Genomic DNA, 18,087 nt, shown 5'->3' with positions numbered 1-18,087 from the left:
GGAGGCGGGTAGTCAGAGAAACTAAATTACTTGCCCAAGGACATGCAACTAGAACCACAAGGCAGAGCAGGGGGTCCGCTCTTGAGAGAGAGAGGGTGTCTTTGTGAAAGTTCCAGTTCAGCCGCGCCGTGTCATCCAGCTGGATGTCTGCGACTGTCCTTTCAAAATGCTGACGCAGCTCTGCTCTCCCTTCCCTCGCTGCCAAGTCTGCAGCTGCGTGAGGCAGAGGCCAGCGCTTGGAGGCGGTGAGAGCAGCTGAGGCTGCTACAGGTCAGTCTTGCAGAGGGTGGAGCAAAGAACGGAGCTCCGGGGGCAGTTTGTGCAATCACCTTTAAAATCTGTTAACACCCCCCCGTGTTTGCTTGCTGGTACAACAGGAAGGCAGGCAGACGGGCGAAACGAGATCTCAAACTTCTGGTGCGGTCACACGCACATGGAGGTGACAGTGTGAACTGGAAGTCAATCGGCAGTTCTAGTTTTTGGTCGTACTTACTATTTTCCACTTTTTGGAGACCCTCCCATGAGTGACCAGAGATGGAAGTATTTTAGGATATTCTGGGTAGCACATCATTGCTACTGGTCAAGAACTGAAGGGAAAGTAATCCTCGTGTGTCCAGAAAAATGGCTAAATCACTCACGTCACATCTATTCAATGCATTACTACATACCCACCTAAGAGGATCCAGTGAACTGCGGGTGTTGATATGGAAAGTTGCCTCGTCGAGTGGAATAAGCAAGCCGCGAAACAGTACGTATAATGTGATCCCATGTTTGAATGTTTGATCACGGGAAAGAAGCTGGGAGGCATGTGCTGCAGAGTGATGACGTGGAAGTGCCTGCGTGTCCACGGTGAAAAGCGGTAACGAGCTAGTGGCTGACGCACGTGCGGCACCTAGGCCAGGCCAGCGCTGCACGCATGGCCCTCGCAGACTACCACAGTCGTCTGGCGGCCCTCCGAGGCTGGGACCGGCCCGTCTCCCTTCTGCAGATGAAGACTGGGGGACAGAGCAGGAGGGACCTTTGCACAAGGTCACGTAGAGGGGGTAAGGAGTAGAGCTGGGATTTGAACCCAGCCATTCTGCTCAGGAGAGCGCATTCTCGTCAGGCCCCCTCACACCCTGTGTTGAATGTCTCTCTAGTGTCTGAATTCTGCATACTAAACGTGCTATTTTTATAATCCTGAGAAAACAATAAGGAAGAGCACACAGGGGAGGGATCAGGGAGTACTCACATGCTGATCGGAAGGGAATGCTGATTTTGCCCTGGATGCTGCTGATCACAACAACGTGGCCTTGTCGTCTTTTGATCATGGAGGGCAGGAGTGCTAGAGACAGACAGCGGAGACTTAGAGACGACTTTTCTTGTGGTCACGCAGCTAACGCTGACAGGAGGTGACCTCGCTTATTGTGTGCACTCAGAGCCAGGGAGGGGACAGGGAAAGCGGCTCCGCGGGGAGCACCACGCGGGTTGGAAGTCTCAGGCCTCCTGCACCCAGCAGACCACCAGCAGGAGGGAGGAGGCCAGCAGACAGTGGGAAGGAGGCGAGGAGGGAGGCAGGCAGAAGCCCAGTCCCTCCGAAAGGTCAGCTCGGTCCCCTTCTCTAGGGAGAGCCTCTCCCCTTGAGTGATATCTGTGGCTGGGCACAAAAATGTCCACACTTTGTATGGGCTTCCAAACCCCGTGGAAACGGATGCAATGCTGTGCAGATAAGCTGTCACCGAGGAGAACACCCTGGTTTAAGGCTAGAAGGCAGATACAGAAAATGCAAAGGGAAGCCTGGAGAGAACAAACCCCCAAGCTGTAATGCCCACACCCATTCCAGGGTAAAACAGACGGAGACGGGCAACATCGGGCCCAAAAGCAATCCAGTAAAGTACGAAGGCTGCCGCCATACAGTGGTCTTTTTGCTTTTACTTCAGGACTATTACCTTTTGTTAGAGCAACTGGGCCAAAGTAGTTCGTCTCCATGACTTTCTTATCCACGTCCGTGGCGGTGTCCACGATGGCGCCGCGGTAGCTGATGCCGGCGTTGTTGAGGAGCACGTCCACGTGGCCGAAGCGCTGCAGGATCTCCGCCGCCGCTGCGACAATGGCCCCAGGGTCGGCGAGGTCAAAGGTCACCGTGTAAGGCCGGTGTGTCTGCACCTGGTCAAACAGGACAGAAACCAGATGCACCCTCAGAGTGACAGGCATGTGAGCCACGTGTCCCTGCTCCGAGTGCCGCGAGCAGCCTACTGGGCGTGACGTGACACAGGCTTCTCACACCTCTCTTCCGCAGAAATGTGGCCCGGAGCTTTCCTGCCGCTGGTGCTCACACCCGACCTGGGCAACTTTTCCCCTGAACTGAAAATGAGTAGTAGAGCCAGGCTCCCCTCCCTACCTCGGGCCAGCACCGTGCTGTACGTCGTCATGACGCTGAACAGTGCCCCTCCTGACGGGGGCTATCCTTCTCTGGCTGTGCTTTTTGTTCATTTGTTCATGAAACTTTTTTATAGATATCTCCTATGTGCCAGACACTGGGGCCAGGGCAGAAAGCAAGACAGACATGGTTCCTGTCTTCCAGAAGCATACCATCCAGTGAGGGAGACAAATTCTGTAACTGTAAAGAATATCATGAAGAAGTATAAGATGCTAGAGAAATGAATAACTGAGCCATCTGACTTACAGGGCTTCCCAATGGACACGAGCTTAACAAGAGATTAAAAGGAGCGGTGGAGATGTGAAATCAGAGAAGATGGCATAGTTGGAAGTGCCAGGAATCTGTCTTTCCACCTGGACGTTGTACTGGCAGAAACTCTCTGAAGTGACAATTTTGGAACTCTGGAGTCTATCTGAATGCTTGTAGATTGCAGGGCAGTGCTTGCCTGGCAAATTATACATAATTTTGGTCCATTCTAGCTATCACCTTGGTGGTAGGCTTCCATCCCCCATCCCCATTTCCTGTGGCAGGCAGCTGTAGGAAAACCCATACTTCTGGGGCAGCGTGAGGGAGCCAAAATAGGCAATAAGGACCTTGTCTTCTAAAAATCAGGGTTGTGTTCTGGTGATGGATCACTGAGGTGCGGCGTGGAGGCAAGTTGAATTATTCTAACCACCACTGGCTAAAATGGTTTTCAGTAGATTTAAACCTGTAGTTAACACCTGTGGTTTAGTAGTTAAAGTAAAGTAGTTAACACCTGTTGTTTTGATATTCAAAAATATAAATAAGTCCCCAGAAAACATACCCGAGGAAGCCCAGACGATGAGCTTACCAAAGATTTTTAAAACAAATGTCTTAAAAGATCCTCAAAGTGCTAAAGGAAGACATGGACAAAGGCAGGAAATTGATGTATAAACAAAATGAGTATCATTAAAGAAATGCCATCAAAGAAACAAATTATAAAAAAAATTCTGGAGCTCAAAGTACAACTTCCGAAATGGAAAATACACTACAAGTATACAAAGCACATTTGAGCAAGTAGAAGAGCGAAGCAGTGGAACAGAAGAAAGGACAACTGAAATTACTGAGCCTGAGAACAAGAAAAAAGAATGAGGAAAAGTAAACAGAGCCTAAGGGATCTGTGGGACATCATCAAGTGTCAATAAACACACTGTGGGAATCTGAGAAGGAGAAGAGACAGAGAGACGGGCGGAATGAACATCTGAAGAAATAATTGCTGAAAACTTCCTAAACTTTATGAAAGACATGAAAACTACACATTCAAGAAGCTTGACACCAAACTGGATAAATTCAGAGGCCCATACGGAGGCACATTATAATCAAACTGTCAAAAGACAAAAAGAGAGAGAGAGAGAATCCTGAAAACATCAAGAGAGAACTACTCTAACATAAAAGGAATTCTCAGTAAGATGATGAGCTGATGTCTCATCAGAAACCTTGGAGGCCAGAAGACAGTGGGTTGATAAAAGGGTGGAAAGAAAAAAAAAACAAAAAACCTGTCAACCAAGAATCCTGTATCTGGCACAACTACCCTTCGAAAATGAGGGAGAAATTAAGATTCCCAGATGAACAAAAGCTGAGGGAGCTAGTTACCAGTAGACCTGCTCTGCCAGAAATGCTAAAGGGAGTCCCTCACGTTTGAAATGAAAGTAAGCTGGTCAGGGTAACCTGAAGTCATATGAAGACGATGTAAAGATCTCTGGTAAAGTAAATGCACGGGCAAGTATAAAAGCTACTATTATCGTAATTTTGGCTTGTAACTCCACTTTTTACTTTCTACCTTATTTAAAAGACAAATGTGTTTGAAAACTATTATTTTTTTATTATAGTTTTTTTTTATTATGTTATGTTAGTCACCATACATTACATCATTAGTTTTTGATGTAGTGTTCCATGATTCATTGTTTGTGCATAACACCCAGTGCTCCACGCAGAATGTGCCCTCTTTAATACCCATCACCAGGCTAACTCATCCCCCCACCCCCCTCCCCTCTAGAACCTCAGTTTGGTTTTCAGAGTCCATCGTCTCTCATGGTTCGTCTCCCCCTCCGATTCCCCCTCCTTCGTTCTTCCCCTATTTTTTTTTTTTTAACGTATAATGCATTATTTGTTTCAGAGGTACAGGTCTGTGATTCAACAGTCTTGCACAATTCACAGCGCTCACCACAGCACATACCCTCCCCAATGTCTGTCACCCAGCCACCCCATCCCTCCCACCCCCGACCACTCCAGCAACCCTGTTTGTTTCCTGAGATTAAGAATTCCTCATATCAGTGAGGTCATATGATACATGTCTTTCTCTGATTGTCTTATTTCACTCAGCATAACACCCTCCAGTTCCATCCACATCGTTGCAAATGGCAAGATCTCATTCCTTTTGATGGCTGCGTAATATTCCATTGTATATATATTATTAATCTGTTAACGGGCCGAGCACTGTATGAAGATGTAACCGGTGATGTGAATAACAGAAATGGGGGAGGACATAGCCATAAAGCAAAAATTTGGTATGCTATGAATCCCCTTAGAAACCACACAACAATAGCTATAAAATATGCACACGAGGAAATGAGAAGGAAATCAAAAACATTTCACTACAAAAAAATCAACTGAACACAAAAGACAGTAACGCAGGAAGTGAGGGACCAGAAAAAGCTATAAAGCACACAGAAAACAAACAGCCAAATGGCAGAGGTTCCTCCTTACTAATAATTACTTTAAATATAAACCATTTAAACTCTCTCATCAAAACACTGATAGCTGGAATTTTTTTTCAAAATCCAACTATACGCTGTCTTTAAGAGACTCATTTTACATCCAAAGATACAATTAGGCTGAAAGTGAACGGATGAAAAAAAGGTTATTCCATGTAAGTAATAACCAAAAGAGAGCTGGAGTGGCTGTACCAATATCGGACAAAACAGGCTTAAATCAGAAAAGGACAAAAAGGGACCTTATGTGCAGGCATACCTCAGAGACATTGTAGGTTTGGTTTCAGACCGCCACAGTACAGCAAATATCTCAATAAAGCAAGCCAGAGGAATTTTCTGGTTTCCCAGGAGATACAGAAGTTATCTTTACCCTGTATTATAGTCTATTAGTGTGCAATAGCATTTTGTCTAACAAAACAACGTACGTATCTTAATTTAACAATATGGCTATAAAGTGTGAACCATCATCTGAACTTTCAGTGAGTTGTAATCACTGATCACAGATCACCATAACAAATTAATAATGGAAAAGTTTGAAATATTGTGAGAATTACCAGAATGTGACACAGAGACATGACGTGTGCAAACGCTGTTGGAAAAATGGCACTGATAGACTAGATCAATATGTGCTTGTCACAAAACCTTCAATTTGTAAAATACACCGTATCGGCAAAGCACAATACAGTGAAACACAATAAAATAAGGTAAGCCTGTGATAATAAAGAGGTATTCGTTATAGCAAAAAAAAATGTAGTTACTGTAAATGTTTATGTACCTAATAATAGACCCTCAAAATATATGAAGCAAAAGTCAACAGAATTGAAGGGAGACATAGACAGTTCTATAATAATATTGTGATATTTCCATATTCCATTTTCAAGAGTGGACAGAACAACCAATCAGAAGATCAATTACAAAATAGGTGACCTGAATACTATAAACCAACAGGACTGAACAGACACATACAGAACATCCCACCCAACAACAGCACGACACACATTCTTCTGAAGCACACATGGAACATTCTCTAGGATAGACCACATGTTAGGCCACGAGACAAATGCTAACAGGCTGAAAAAGACAGATATCATTCAAAGCGTCTTCTTCAACCACAGTGTGATGAAGCTAGAAATCAGTAACAGAAGGTAAACTGGAAACCCAGTGGAAATGAAACAACACACTCTTAAAGAACCACTGACTCAAAAGAAATAACAAAGGCAATTAGAGACTATTTAGACACAAATGAAAATGAATACATAACATACCCAAAGTTATGGGATGCAGTGAAAGCAGTGTTAAGAGGGAAATTTACACTATAAATGCCTACATTAAAAAAAAAAAAAGATCTCTAATCAATAATATAAATTTACAACAACTTTACAACTTACACCCGGGAACTGGAACAGAGTACAACTAACCCAAAAGCTAGCAGAGGAAGGAAATAAAGATTAGAGAGGAGATAAAATAGAAAGTAGAAATAAAGAAAATCATGAAACCAAAAGCTGGTTCTTCGAAAAGAGTGACAAAATTGAGAAACCATTAGCTAGACAAAGAAAGAAAGGATAGAGCGAGTCCCTATGCACAAATTATCTGACTCAAGAAGGAATGGAAAAATCTCAGCAGACATAGAACACGTAGACAGATTGAAGCAATAACCTAAAACCTCCCAACAAAGACATGTCAGGCAGCAAATGGCTTCACTGGGGAATTATTTTACCAAACTTCAAAGAAGAATTAACATCAACACTTCTCATACTCTTCCAAAAAACTGAAGAAGGAGAGAACACTTCTTAACTCAATTCTGAGAGGCCAGCATTACTCTGATACCAAGTCCGGATAAAGACATCACAAGAAAATTACAGACCAATATCCTTTATGAATACAGATGCTAAAATCCTCAACAAAATACTAGCAAATCAAATTCAACAGCATATTGAAAAGATTATTCACCATGAACAAGTGAGATTTATCCTAGGAATGCAGGGGTGGTCCAAATCAATCAGTATATCACATTAATAGAACAAAGGAAAAAATTACATCATCGTCTCAACTGATGCAAAAAAGAGATTTGACAAATTCCAACCACCCTTTAATGATAAAAACCCAGAAAACCAGGAATGGACGGGAAAGTCCACAACAGTGGTAAAGGATGTTTATGAAAAACCTACAGCTAATATATGTTCCCAATGGTGTAAGACAGGAGGTGTTGCCCTATGACCAAGAACCAGACAAGGATGCTTGCTTTCATGTAGGTATTCAACACCGTCCTAGGGTTGTAATCAGAGCACTTACACAAGAACAAGAAATAAAAGGACACCCATATCGGACAGGAAAAGGTACAACTTTTCACAGAGGTCAGGATCCCAAACATAGGAAATCCCGAGGAATCCAGAGAAAGCCACAGAGCCAATGTAAGTCAGCTTAGCAGAGTGCAGTTACCACAACAACACACACATACCAGCAATGGATAATCTGAAAAGGAAATGAGGAAAGCAAAATTTAGTTAGGAATAAATCGAACTAAAGAGGTCAAAGATTTGTATGCTAAACACTGCAGAACATTGCTGATAGAAATGAAAGAAAACCTAAATACATGGAAAGACATCTCACGTTCATGGACTGGAAGACTTAACACGGTTAAGTAGTCACTACTACCCAAAGTGATCTACAGAGTCAATGCTAGCCCCATCAAAATAATTGCATGTTTTGGAGGAAATAGGAAAAAAAATCCTAAAATCCATATGGAATCTCAAAGGTCCCCGCATAACCACAACAATATTGGGGGAAAAAAAAAAAAAAGGAACGCAGCTGGAAGAGTCACACTTCCTGATTTCAAAACTTACTACAAAGCTACAGCAAAGGGTGTGGGAATGGCATAAAGAGAGACACACAGACCAATGAAATAGGACGGACAGCCCAGAAATCAATGCTCGCATACGTGGCCAAATGACTGTTGACAGGGGTGCAAGACCATTCAAGCAGGAAAGAACAATCTTTTTCAACAACTGGTGGGTGCTGGGAAAACTGGATATACACATGCAAAAGAATGAAGTTGTGGGGCGCCTGGGTGGCTCAGTCGTTAAGCGTCTGCCTTCGGCTCAGGTCATGATCCCGGGGTCCTGGGATCGAGCCCCGCATCGGGCTCCCTGCTCAGCGGGAAGCCTGCTTCTCCCTCTCCCACTCCCCCTGCTTGTGTTCCCTCTCTCGCTGTGTCTCTCTCTGTCAAATAAATAGATAAAAATCTTAAAAAAAAAAAAAAGAATGAAGTTGAAACCTTACCTAATACTGTATACAAAAATTAAATCAAGTGGATCAAAGACCTAAATGTTGGGGGTTAAAATTACAGAACTTTTAGAATAAAACATTGAGGAAAATCTTCAAACATCAGATGTGGCAACAACCTCGTGGATATGACACCACAAGTACAGTCAACAAAAGAAAAATAAACTGGGCTTCATCAAAAATAAAAACTTTTCAGTGGCTCGGTTGGGCATCTGACTCTTGATTTGGGCTCAGGTCATGATCTCGGGGTCGTGAGATCGAGCCCCGAATCAAGCTCTGCACTCAGCATGGAGTCTGCTAGAGATTCTTTCTCTTGCTCCCCCTCTGCCCCTCCACCTGCTCGTGTGTGCGCGTGCTCTGTCTCTCAAATGAATAATAAAATCTTATGCGTGCTCTCTCGAATAATAAAATCTTTACTGAAAAAAAGGAAAACTTGGGGCGCCTGGGTGGCTCAGTCGCTTAAGCGTCTGCCTTCGGCTCAGGTCACGATCCCGGGGTCCTGGGATCGAGCCCCACGTCGGGCTCCCTGCTCAGTGAGGAGTCTGCTTCTCCTTCTCCCCCTGCTTGTGTTCTCTCTCTCTCTCTCTCAAATAAATAAATAAATAATCTACAAAAAAAAAAAGTAAAACTTTTCTGCATCAAAGGATACTGTCAACAAAGTGGAAAGACAATCTACTGAATGAGAAAAAATATTTGCAAACCACAGATCTGATAAAGGATTACTATCCAGAACATATACACAACTAAACTCAACGACAAAAACAAACAACCTGATTTAAAAAGACAGGAGAAGGACTTGAAAAGACAGACATTCCTCCAAAGAAGACATCTAAATGGTCAGTAAGCACATGAAGAGATGCTCAACGTCATTTGTAATTAAGAGAAATGCAACTCAAAACCACAATGAGATACCATTTTCTATCTCTTAGGATGGGTACAATTAAAAGACAAAGAAAAGAACAACTGTTGGCAAGAATGTGGAGAAAGTAAAACCTTTGTGTGGTGCTGGTGGGAATGTCAAATGGTAGAGCTGCTGTGGAAAACAGAAGACAATTCTTCAAAAGGTTATACATAAAACTACCCTATGACCCAGCCATTCCACTCCTAGGTCTATATTCAAAAAAACTGAGAGCAGGGACTCAGATAACGTGTACAACTATGTTCAGTGCAGCATTATTCACAATAGCCAAAAGGCAGAAACTCTAGTGTACGTCAACAGAGTAATGGATAAATCCAAATGTGGTATATAGGGGCCGCACTGATCTGAGGAATTCTTAATCTCAGGAAACAAACGGAGGGTTGCTGGAGTGGTGGGGGGTGGGAGGGATGGGGTGGCTGGGTGATAGACATTGGGGAGGGTATGTGCTGTGGTGAGCGCTGTGAATTGTGCAAGACTGTTGAATCACAGACCTGTACCTCTGAAACAAATAATGCAATATATGTTAAGAAAAAAAAAGAAGAAGATAGCAGGAGGGGAAGAATGAAGGGGGGTAAATCAGAGGGGGAGACGAATCATGACAGACGATGGACTCTGAGAAACAAACTGAGGGTTCTAGAGGGGAGGGGGGTGGGGGGATGGGTTAGCCCGGTGATGGGTATTAAAGAGGGCACTTCTGCATGGAGCACTGGGTGTTATGCACAAACAATGAATCATGGAACACTGCATCCAAAACTAATGATGTGATGTATGGTGATTAACATAACAATAAAAAATCCAAAGGGAAAAAATGTGGTATATATGTATGCTGCAATAATACTCCGCCATAAAATGGAATGAAATTTTGATACACGCTACAATCTGGATGAACCCTGAAGACATAATGCGTAGTGAAATAGCCAGACATAGAGAGACAAATATATTGTCCACTTATATAAGGTATCCAGAAGAGGCAAATACACAGACAGTAGAATAGATGTTTCCAGGCACCGGGGAGAGGGGAGGAGGACTGAATGATTGTTAACAGGTACAGAATTTTTGTTGGGGATGGTAAGTACAGAAAGTGGTGATAGTTGTATACATTCTGAATGTGTTTAATGCCACTGAGTTGTACACCAATAAATGGTTAAATTCATTAATACTATGATACGTATATTTTATTTATATGTGTATCTTTATATGCATGTAAGTACTATGTTATGTATATTTTTCCACAATTAAAATTTTAGAAGTCACAGCCAACCTCCCCCTATCTCCCACCATAGAGAGATGAATAGGTGTCAGCCAGGTGAAGGGGGAGCGGAAGCACTCACGGAGGGAACTGCCCAAACTCAGTGGCAGAGTCGGGATCTGAACCGTGCAACGGTCCTCCCTCCTCAGGCAAGGAGACCTGCCATCTCCTCAGACGCCTGAAGATGACAGCCTGCCCCTCTGGCCCACGGAAAACACACCCCTGGGCTCACCTGGGTGGCCAGAGAAGCAGTAAGTTCTTCGGTGAGCTCTTCCAGGGCCTCCCGGTTTCGGCCGCAGAGCACCAGCTTAGCACCCGCGGTGTAGAAGACTCTGGCGCATTCTAAGGGAGGGAGAAAGAACCTTGACAGCCGAGGAAATTCAATGCCTTTCTTCCCCAGTGCAGGTCAGTCCAAACTCACTCCGTGTGTCAGAACATGAACTTGTTTCTTCATGCACTGCACACGTGTGTATTCGCCCCTGCTGTGGACGAGGCGTGGAGCTAGGAGGTAAGGCCCCAGGGATGAATGAGCCCCGCTGCTGCCCTAGGAGAGCTCACATCGATGGTATGGCAGACACCAAGGCAAGGGGAAGGCCGGGACCGGTGGACAGATTTGTTGGGTACCGTGCTCAGAACTTCCCATTACGATCTTTAGCTCTGAACACCCCTGGGGGCATCACCCCCTTTCTCACAGCTGAGGAAGCTCAGAAAGGTCAAGCGATGTGCTCCACGATCAGGCAGCACCAGCCATCGTGAGGCCGTGGTCTGCCGAGGCCCGTGTTCTGGCACAATCTAGGCTGTTTCCCAAGTCACTTGAACGCAGCAGGTACAGACCTACAGGGCGTGCTTACATGGTTTTACAAGCACAGGGGGCACAGGACTCTGTTGAGAAAGGATGCGGGGCCTGAGGGGCTGTTTCTCTGGAAAGTGCGCAAGGCTAAGGGAGCAGAGTTTGCAAAGCAGCCGGGGGGGCCATGGACAGATACATCTGGGACACAGAGTGGAGAGTCTGCCAGGCTTGCGCCAGGCTGGGAAATGACAAACAAATGTGAACAGCTGAGGCGTGTGGAGTGTTGACAGCAGTGAAGGCCCAGTACGGGAGGATGCAGTTTAAAAGGCTCCCTCCCACTGGGTGAGAAGGAAGGGGACTGGTGGAGATCAGGCTCTGCTGAACGCACTCCAACATTCCAGGTGACATCAACTGAGACCGGGGTACCTCCTATTAGTCAGTGTTGTTTTGGTGGCAAGAAAAGAGACCCAACTCCCACTGGGACAAAGCAAAACGAGATTTATCAGGAGGATGCTGGGGTCGCTCCAGAATTAAGGGAAAAGAGCTGAGTGGCCAAGACTCGGGAGGGACAGGAGTGGTGGCCGCCCAGGGCCACTGGCAGCAGGACCCAGGCTCTCTCAGGGCTGGCAGGGTCTTTTTTCCACTTCGTCTCCCTGGACGGGCTTCCTTCCAAGATGAGAACGCGGCTGCAGGCAGCTCTGAGTCACGATCAACACAGCTCTCCTGCCAGACAGGAGAGGGGTCTCTGACTCAGGCAAGCTCTGCTGCCGAAATCCCAGGAAGGGTGGGCCGGCATCTCGAGGACGAGGCCAGCAAGGGTCACAGGCAAATCCCTCGGAGGGGAGACCTCCAGAACCGGGGCTGACCTGTGGGGAAGACGGAGGGTGAGGGCCTCTTGCTTCTTGCTTGCCCTGAGCCCAGACACGGCCTGACTGAATGCTCGGTGCCCTCAAAACATACAGCTTGTGAAAAGCAGTGCAGTCCAGTGCTCAAGGGACTGGACTCGAACTCGACCTCCAGTGCCGGCCTCGGTCACTTCCTGGTTCTGTGATCTGGGGTAAGTTATAACCTCTGTGTGTCTCACTTCTCTCTTCTATAGAATATGCAGGTAAAAACCAGCACTGGGACTGAATGACTAGAAGTCGATACAATACAGTAGAGAAAAAGCACTACAGAAAAAAGCACCACAGAAGTGTTCATTGTTTTCATATTTCTAAGCTGCCTTTTTTAAAACGTTCAAACAACTGACTATTGGCGAAAACTGAAACCCGAGGGTTTAAAGAGGCACTGCCTGTCCACGCCTTTGGGCTGGTCTCCCACAAACACCCACGGGCAGGTCCGTGCGGACCCCTCCGCCCCCAACTGACCAGGCAGCCAGAGCACCCCCACCTTGTCCCGCGCCGAATCTCAGAGGCTCAGAGTCGGGTGGTGTCTCGTATCCCGACTCAGAGAAAGGACAGGCCTGCCCTGGGAGCCGTGCAGCCAGTGGTTGAGGGATCAAGCCTGTCACTTCCCGGCTGGGAGCAGAGCTACGGTGTAGGGTCCAGGCAGGGTGTACTGGTCTGATAGCCCTTCCCCCACAAAAGTGCCAAAAGCTAGAAGGGTCCAAAACAGGAGGGGAGAACAAACTCCAGCATCCTTCAGGACACCAGAAAGTTCTCTGACGTCTGGATTGTCTCATGGTGCAAAGCCTTGTCTCTTCACTCTACGGCTCCTGCTTTAGTTCCTCTTACAGCTTTCACATACCATCCCCAGACCAGCACCTCTTGGCGTGTGTCCAGGTGGAATTTTCGGGAAGGAAGTGCTTAAGTGGACTAAATCAAGACATTTTCAGGTGTGGTGTATCACCTTCCTTCCAGATTTGGCTGGTTTGTTCTCTGGCTCATCCTGACAGAGGGCACAAACCCAGACAGAGCTGCAGCCGCTGCTCTGCTCGTCCCTGGATGCTCCGGTCGGGGTCTCAGCCCCTGCACAGCCCGCCTCGCTGTGCTTCCTCCGCAGGGCAGCCAACGCCTCGCAGGGATGGGGGTGGCGGCTGCACTCAAAGCCAGACGCCAGCATTCCTGAGGCTAGAGCTGCTCTTGTGGTTTACTAACTCATTCCCAAAGAGAGGAATCTCAGGCATGGTTGGCTTCCTCACCCCATTTCATCCTGACGTGACTGACACAACGGACATTTTGTGAGGTGTCACCAAACAGGGCAGACACGCAGAACCAAAGGTGGGGAGGGGCACACTAGTGCCTAAACAACTTCTGGAAAACGGTCACGTACATTCTGCTTAAGCTTTGCTTCCTAGCACAGCCAAACAGGGAGGAAATTAAAGTCCGTGTAGGGAGTGACAGAAATGAAAACAACAGATTGCAAGGATTCCATTTTCATTTCTTGAAAAAGCTGACACAGGGAGGCAGGAGGGTCAAGGGAAAAAGAACAGTCCCAAAGTACCACTTATCCAGCTAGGGCTGCCAGATGATTCTCCAGCACTGCCGGCACTCCTGGCCTGTTCAGTCAAGAGAGTTATTCACGACCTCAGGGCTTAAGCTGGCTAAAGTGGTTATCCAGAACATTCTGTTCCTCTAGTCAATGGTCTTACTGTTTTATAAGGATAAGCTCGTGTAGCTTAAATATACAAAATAGGAGACCAAACAGGACAAATACACAAAGCTGTCTGAAGATTTATCACATAATCCAGGCTTTCAGACCGGCTGACAGGGCAGGCAGAGCAGAGCCACCAAGGGCAACTCACACTCTTCCTCCTCCGAAAGCTGAGGAGCAGCAGCGCCTCCTTGGTGGCCACCCACAGGGGCGTTTGTCCTTGCGACGGGTGGTGAAGAATCTGTTCCTGTTCTATCTGGCCGGAGGGGAAAGAGATCCATAGACTCTTGCCTTTCAGATGTGAAACGGGGCAGCATACAAGCAGCGTGACTTGGAATCTGGGAAATGGCTGACCTAATATATGATAGAAATATATACATATATACACACACACAAACAGGTTTTGATTTTCTTTCAATTATATTGTCTATTCCCTTCACAGTCTTGGTTTCCGGAAGAAGAGCTATGGAATGACCAAGAGGACAGTGTCTTTCTCCAATATTCACATACTGGAGCACCTGAAAGTCACTATCCCAGCCAGCTCTCAAATACTCTTCAAGGACTTTAAAAAAAAAAAAAAAATTGCTTCTCTCTGAGATCAAGAGAAGTGGCTGCTGACTACCCTATATATAGTAGCTGAGTAAGGTCAGAGCACTGACAGTGGCAAAGGGCCTGGAGGCAGCTGTCCCCACTCAGGTCTGGGTATCTAATGACAGGCCCAGGGTTCACCCGCAGAGACCTCACCTAAAACATCAGAGTGGCGTACAAATGAATCCATGCTTTCCCAGGCTCCCCCCGGCCAACTGCAAGCCACTTCCTCTGCAGACAAGGCCCCGTCTGCTCCTTTATGTTCCTCCCACACCCAAGTGCTTCCCAGCCCTGCATGACCACGCTGCTCCCTGTTCTGGGTTTGTCTGCAATGCCCTCCTTGCTGGCCCCATGCTTTCCTGTCCCTGGCCATCTCCCCCGCAGGGGAGACAAGACAGAGTCCTGCAGTCAGACCTGCGGTTTGAATCTACAAGTCCTAGGGCAAATCTCTGCATCTTAGCTGTGAGGATTCGGTGAGCTCAGGAGGCAGCACATCCCCCTCCCGGGCCTGGATGGGAACAGCCGTTACGCAAGTGTCAATATCCTGAGATAAGTCCTGGCCGCTCTCCATCGGACTGTGAACTCCCTGAGGGAAGGGACCCTATCTTTCCTTGGTCTGTCCCAGCACTTGGCCCAGAGCCTCCCAAACGGGAGATGCTCCATCAGCACTGGCTGTGCTACTCCCAAGCAAGAGACACAGCAGGGATGGGTTTACCGCAGTCCTGGGTGCCTCTCTGCCTTCTTCCGTGGCGCCGAGCGCCGGCGTGGACAACGCGCTGCTATGCTTGGTACGTGTGCAGATGCTGAGGAGGAGGAAGCGACACGCGACGTGCCTGTGTTTGCCCAAGTCCGTGTACATGTGTGAAAGCGAAATGACAGCAGCTCTACAAACTCATCTGCGAGGCCGGGAGTGGTGACTGACTCTGGGCCTGTGTCCCAGCATACAACGCCTGGCACCCAGAGGCTCACCGTGTGCACCAAACCAGATGGAACTCACTGGAAGCACCGAGTCTCTAAAGTACCACGTGTTCTGTTCCCGACCCTGCCCAGGCCACGCTCAGGGCACAGCTGGAGGCACAGCCCCAGGGAGAGGAAGGGGAGGGGAAGGGTTACACCAAGGCCATGAACCAGGGATGCTCGCTGAAGCCAGGAAAAAGCACGCTTTGTTTGGCCCTCATAGACGTAAAAATGTTTTTTAAGTTAGTTGCCGTATTTGACAATTGGGAGCCTTCGCATAAAAACCCCAATTTCCACCACTAGCCGGAGTGGAGTCAGGCGGCCCCCTGAGATGAGACACGGAGTCTCCGGTTTGCCATAGTCCTCACGGCCTTCGCCTCCCAGCACCGATGCTGATCAAAGTCAGGGGCCATTTCTCACCGCACTTAAGCTCGCGCCTTTTCCACGTGGACCAGGGACAGCGACGTGCTCTTGTTCCCAAGTCACCTAGCCCGCTTCACTTATTTGCACCCGTGCCGCGGAGGAGCTGCTCCCCTTGCCTCGGGCAGGTTCCCGGCCCCCCCCCCCCCCCCCCCCGCAGCACTGCCCCCGGGACCCACCTCGCCCCAGGCCTGAGGTAGCACCGGTGATGACCACCACAGCGTTCCGCAGGTAGGCGCTCGTGCGCATCCGCTGCAGCAGCTTGAAGAGGCTGAAGACTCCCACACAGCCAAACAGCAGGGGCAGGACGGCCGTGGAGGTAATAAAGTCCATGACCCTCACCTTCAGCAGACTCTTCCTGAAGGAACCCAAATCAAATGAAGTTGTGACAAAACAGGAAAACTCAAGGCACTTGCCAGCCCTCCTCCCGCTAGACTGATACAGAGCCCAGATCTCTCTCGGGCGGATTTTAGCTCTGAGCCCAGCAACTATCTTCCTAAGGCCCTGGGCTCCATGCCGACCGCTCAGCACGGTGGACTTGCTTTCTCTCACTCGGACTGACGTGAGCAGACAGCAAAGCCACAGGCCTTGTGATGTTTCTCAGAGGCGCACAGCGACCCCGGGACAAGCTGAAAGAGTCATTCGGCGCGGGACCCAGTTACCCATGAGTGTGACAGGAGGCTCTGTCAATATCCACACTCACCTGATTCTCCTTCCAAAACCTATTTAGGGGGACTTAGGTACACCCATGATCATTCTCAACCCCTATTTGTGAAACTAGAAAACATTTTTTAAAAAGGAAAAAGAACACCATACCAATCCTTCTACTCCTCGCTAACCACATGGATGTTTCTGGGTGGGGTGTTCCCTGGATGCTGTCTTCGACAGCCCACAAATGTCCTCCTGGCCACAGGCCTCACAGACACTCAGAGGGAATTCAGAGCAGAGGGGAGCTGCCTTTTGCCACAGACTCAGACTGGGAAGCGGGACGCCCTGCCACGCGCTCTGGCGTGTTTTCACTCAGCATTCGCCAGGGAGCTATGGGCAGCCACATGAAATCAGGAGGCTACGGGAGCTTCTCTGCAACACTGGCAGTCAATTCTTAGGATCCGTTCCTTCCACAACTGCCCGAATTTCCTTACTCCTCCAAGCTTCCCTGATTCCGTGTCACTCACCCGTGCCCCCATGCCCAAAGCAGGCTAAGGGAGGAGGGAGACACATGATTAAAGGAAGCTCAGGGATGGGCCAGTGAGGAGCAGCGCCATGTCTGTCACTTTGAAAGAAATGCCCTGTAAGGCTATTTGACAAGTGGGCTGAGTCTACTACACAAAAGGCCCACCACCCATAATCCTCCTCCAGAACTAAGATATTATGAGCATAGTAATCCTGTTCAGAAAGGCAGAGGCTGGAAACCAAGAGCAGAGCTCCTGCAAGCCAGCCTAAAGCTTTCAATTCTTCATCAGATTGGGAGTAACTATGTAAAACCCTCACTCACCTGCTGAATGTCCCATGTTCTCAACTCCATATATTTAAAAAAAATATTTCTGATTCCGTTCCCAAGGCAACATCAACTCTGCGGGCACCACGAAGCCAGGACCCCACTGAAGCCCAACACAGATCCACTGACATGCTGAGCTGCTTTGATCCTGCACCTCAGGATCAGGGAGAGCTGTCCTGATCTAGGTTACACTGCTTGACTGCAAAAGGGTTCTGCTCAGATTTGAACTGCCAACTCAACTAGTTTAGTATTTAGTTTATTTTTTCATCTGCCTTTCTAAATATATCCAATTTCTTGGTCACCATAAAATATTAACATTCTTTTTTTTTTTTTAAAGATTTTATTTATTTATTTGAGAGACAGAGAGAATGAGAGAGAAAGCACATGAGATGGGGGGAGGGTCAGAGGGAGAAGCAGACTCCCTGCTGAGCAGGGAGCCCGATGCGGGACTCGATCCAGGGACTCCAGGATCATGACCTGAGCCGAAGGCAGTCGCTTAACCAACTGAGCCACCCAGGCGCCCAAATATTAACATTCTTAAACATCTGCAAAAATGACTGTTTCCCATCAACTTCCCTTAATCTACTTCCGAAAAGTCCCCAACGACTGTCTGCTAAGTGGTTACATTTCCCTCTCACCCTC

At 47.5% G+C, this 18,087-nt stretch overlaps 1 protein-coding gene across 4 annotated transcripts in view; it reads right to left on the bottom strand.

Moving 5' to 3' along the window:
* Positions 1 to 18,087, bottom strand: part of DHRS7B (dehydrogenase/reductase 7B) — a 60,058-nt gene that overhangs the window by 5,590 nt on the left and 36,381 nt on the right. For all 4 annotated transcript variants that reach the window (XM_025864075.2, XM_073881828.1, XM_073881829.1 and 1 more), the window contains 4 exons: positions 16,127 to 16,305; positions 10,833 to 10,942; positions 1,929 to 2,145; positions 1,232 to 1,324 (listed from right to left, as the gene is read on the bottom strand). In XM_025864075.2, coding sequence (XP_025719860.2) covers positions 1,232 to 1,324; positions 1,929 to 2,145; positions 10,833 to 10,942; positions 16,127 to 16,305 — 599 coding nt within the window. The remainder of the gene's footprint in view (positions 1 to 1,231; positions 1,325 to 1,928; positions 2,146 to 10,832; positions 10,943 to 16,126; positions 16,306 to 18,087) is intronic.

The sequence above is a fragment of the Callorhinus ursinus genome, unplaced genomic scaffold (assembly GCF_003265705.2).
Source record: "Callorhinus ursinus isolate GAN/ISIS: 27379988/994484 unplaced genomic scaffold, GSC_fseal_2.0 scaffold43, whole genome shotgun sequence".
Lineage (NCBI taxonomy): Eukaryota > Metazoa > Chordata > Mammalia > Carnivora > Otariidae > Callorhinus > Callorhinus ursinus.
The sequence above is the reverse complement of the archived record's forward strand: the minus strand, read 5'-3'. Positions and strand labels throughout refer to the sequence as shown.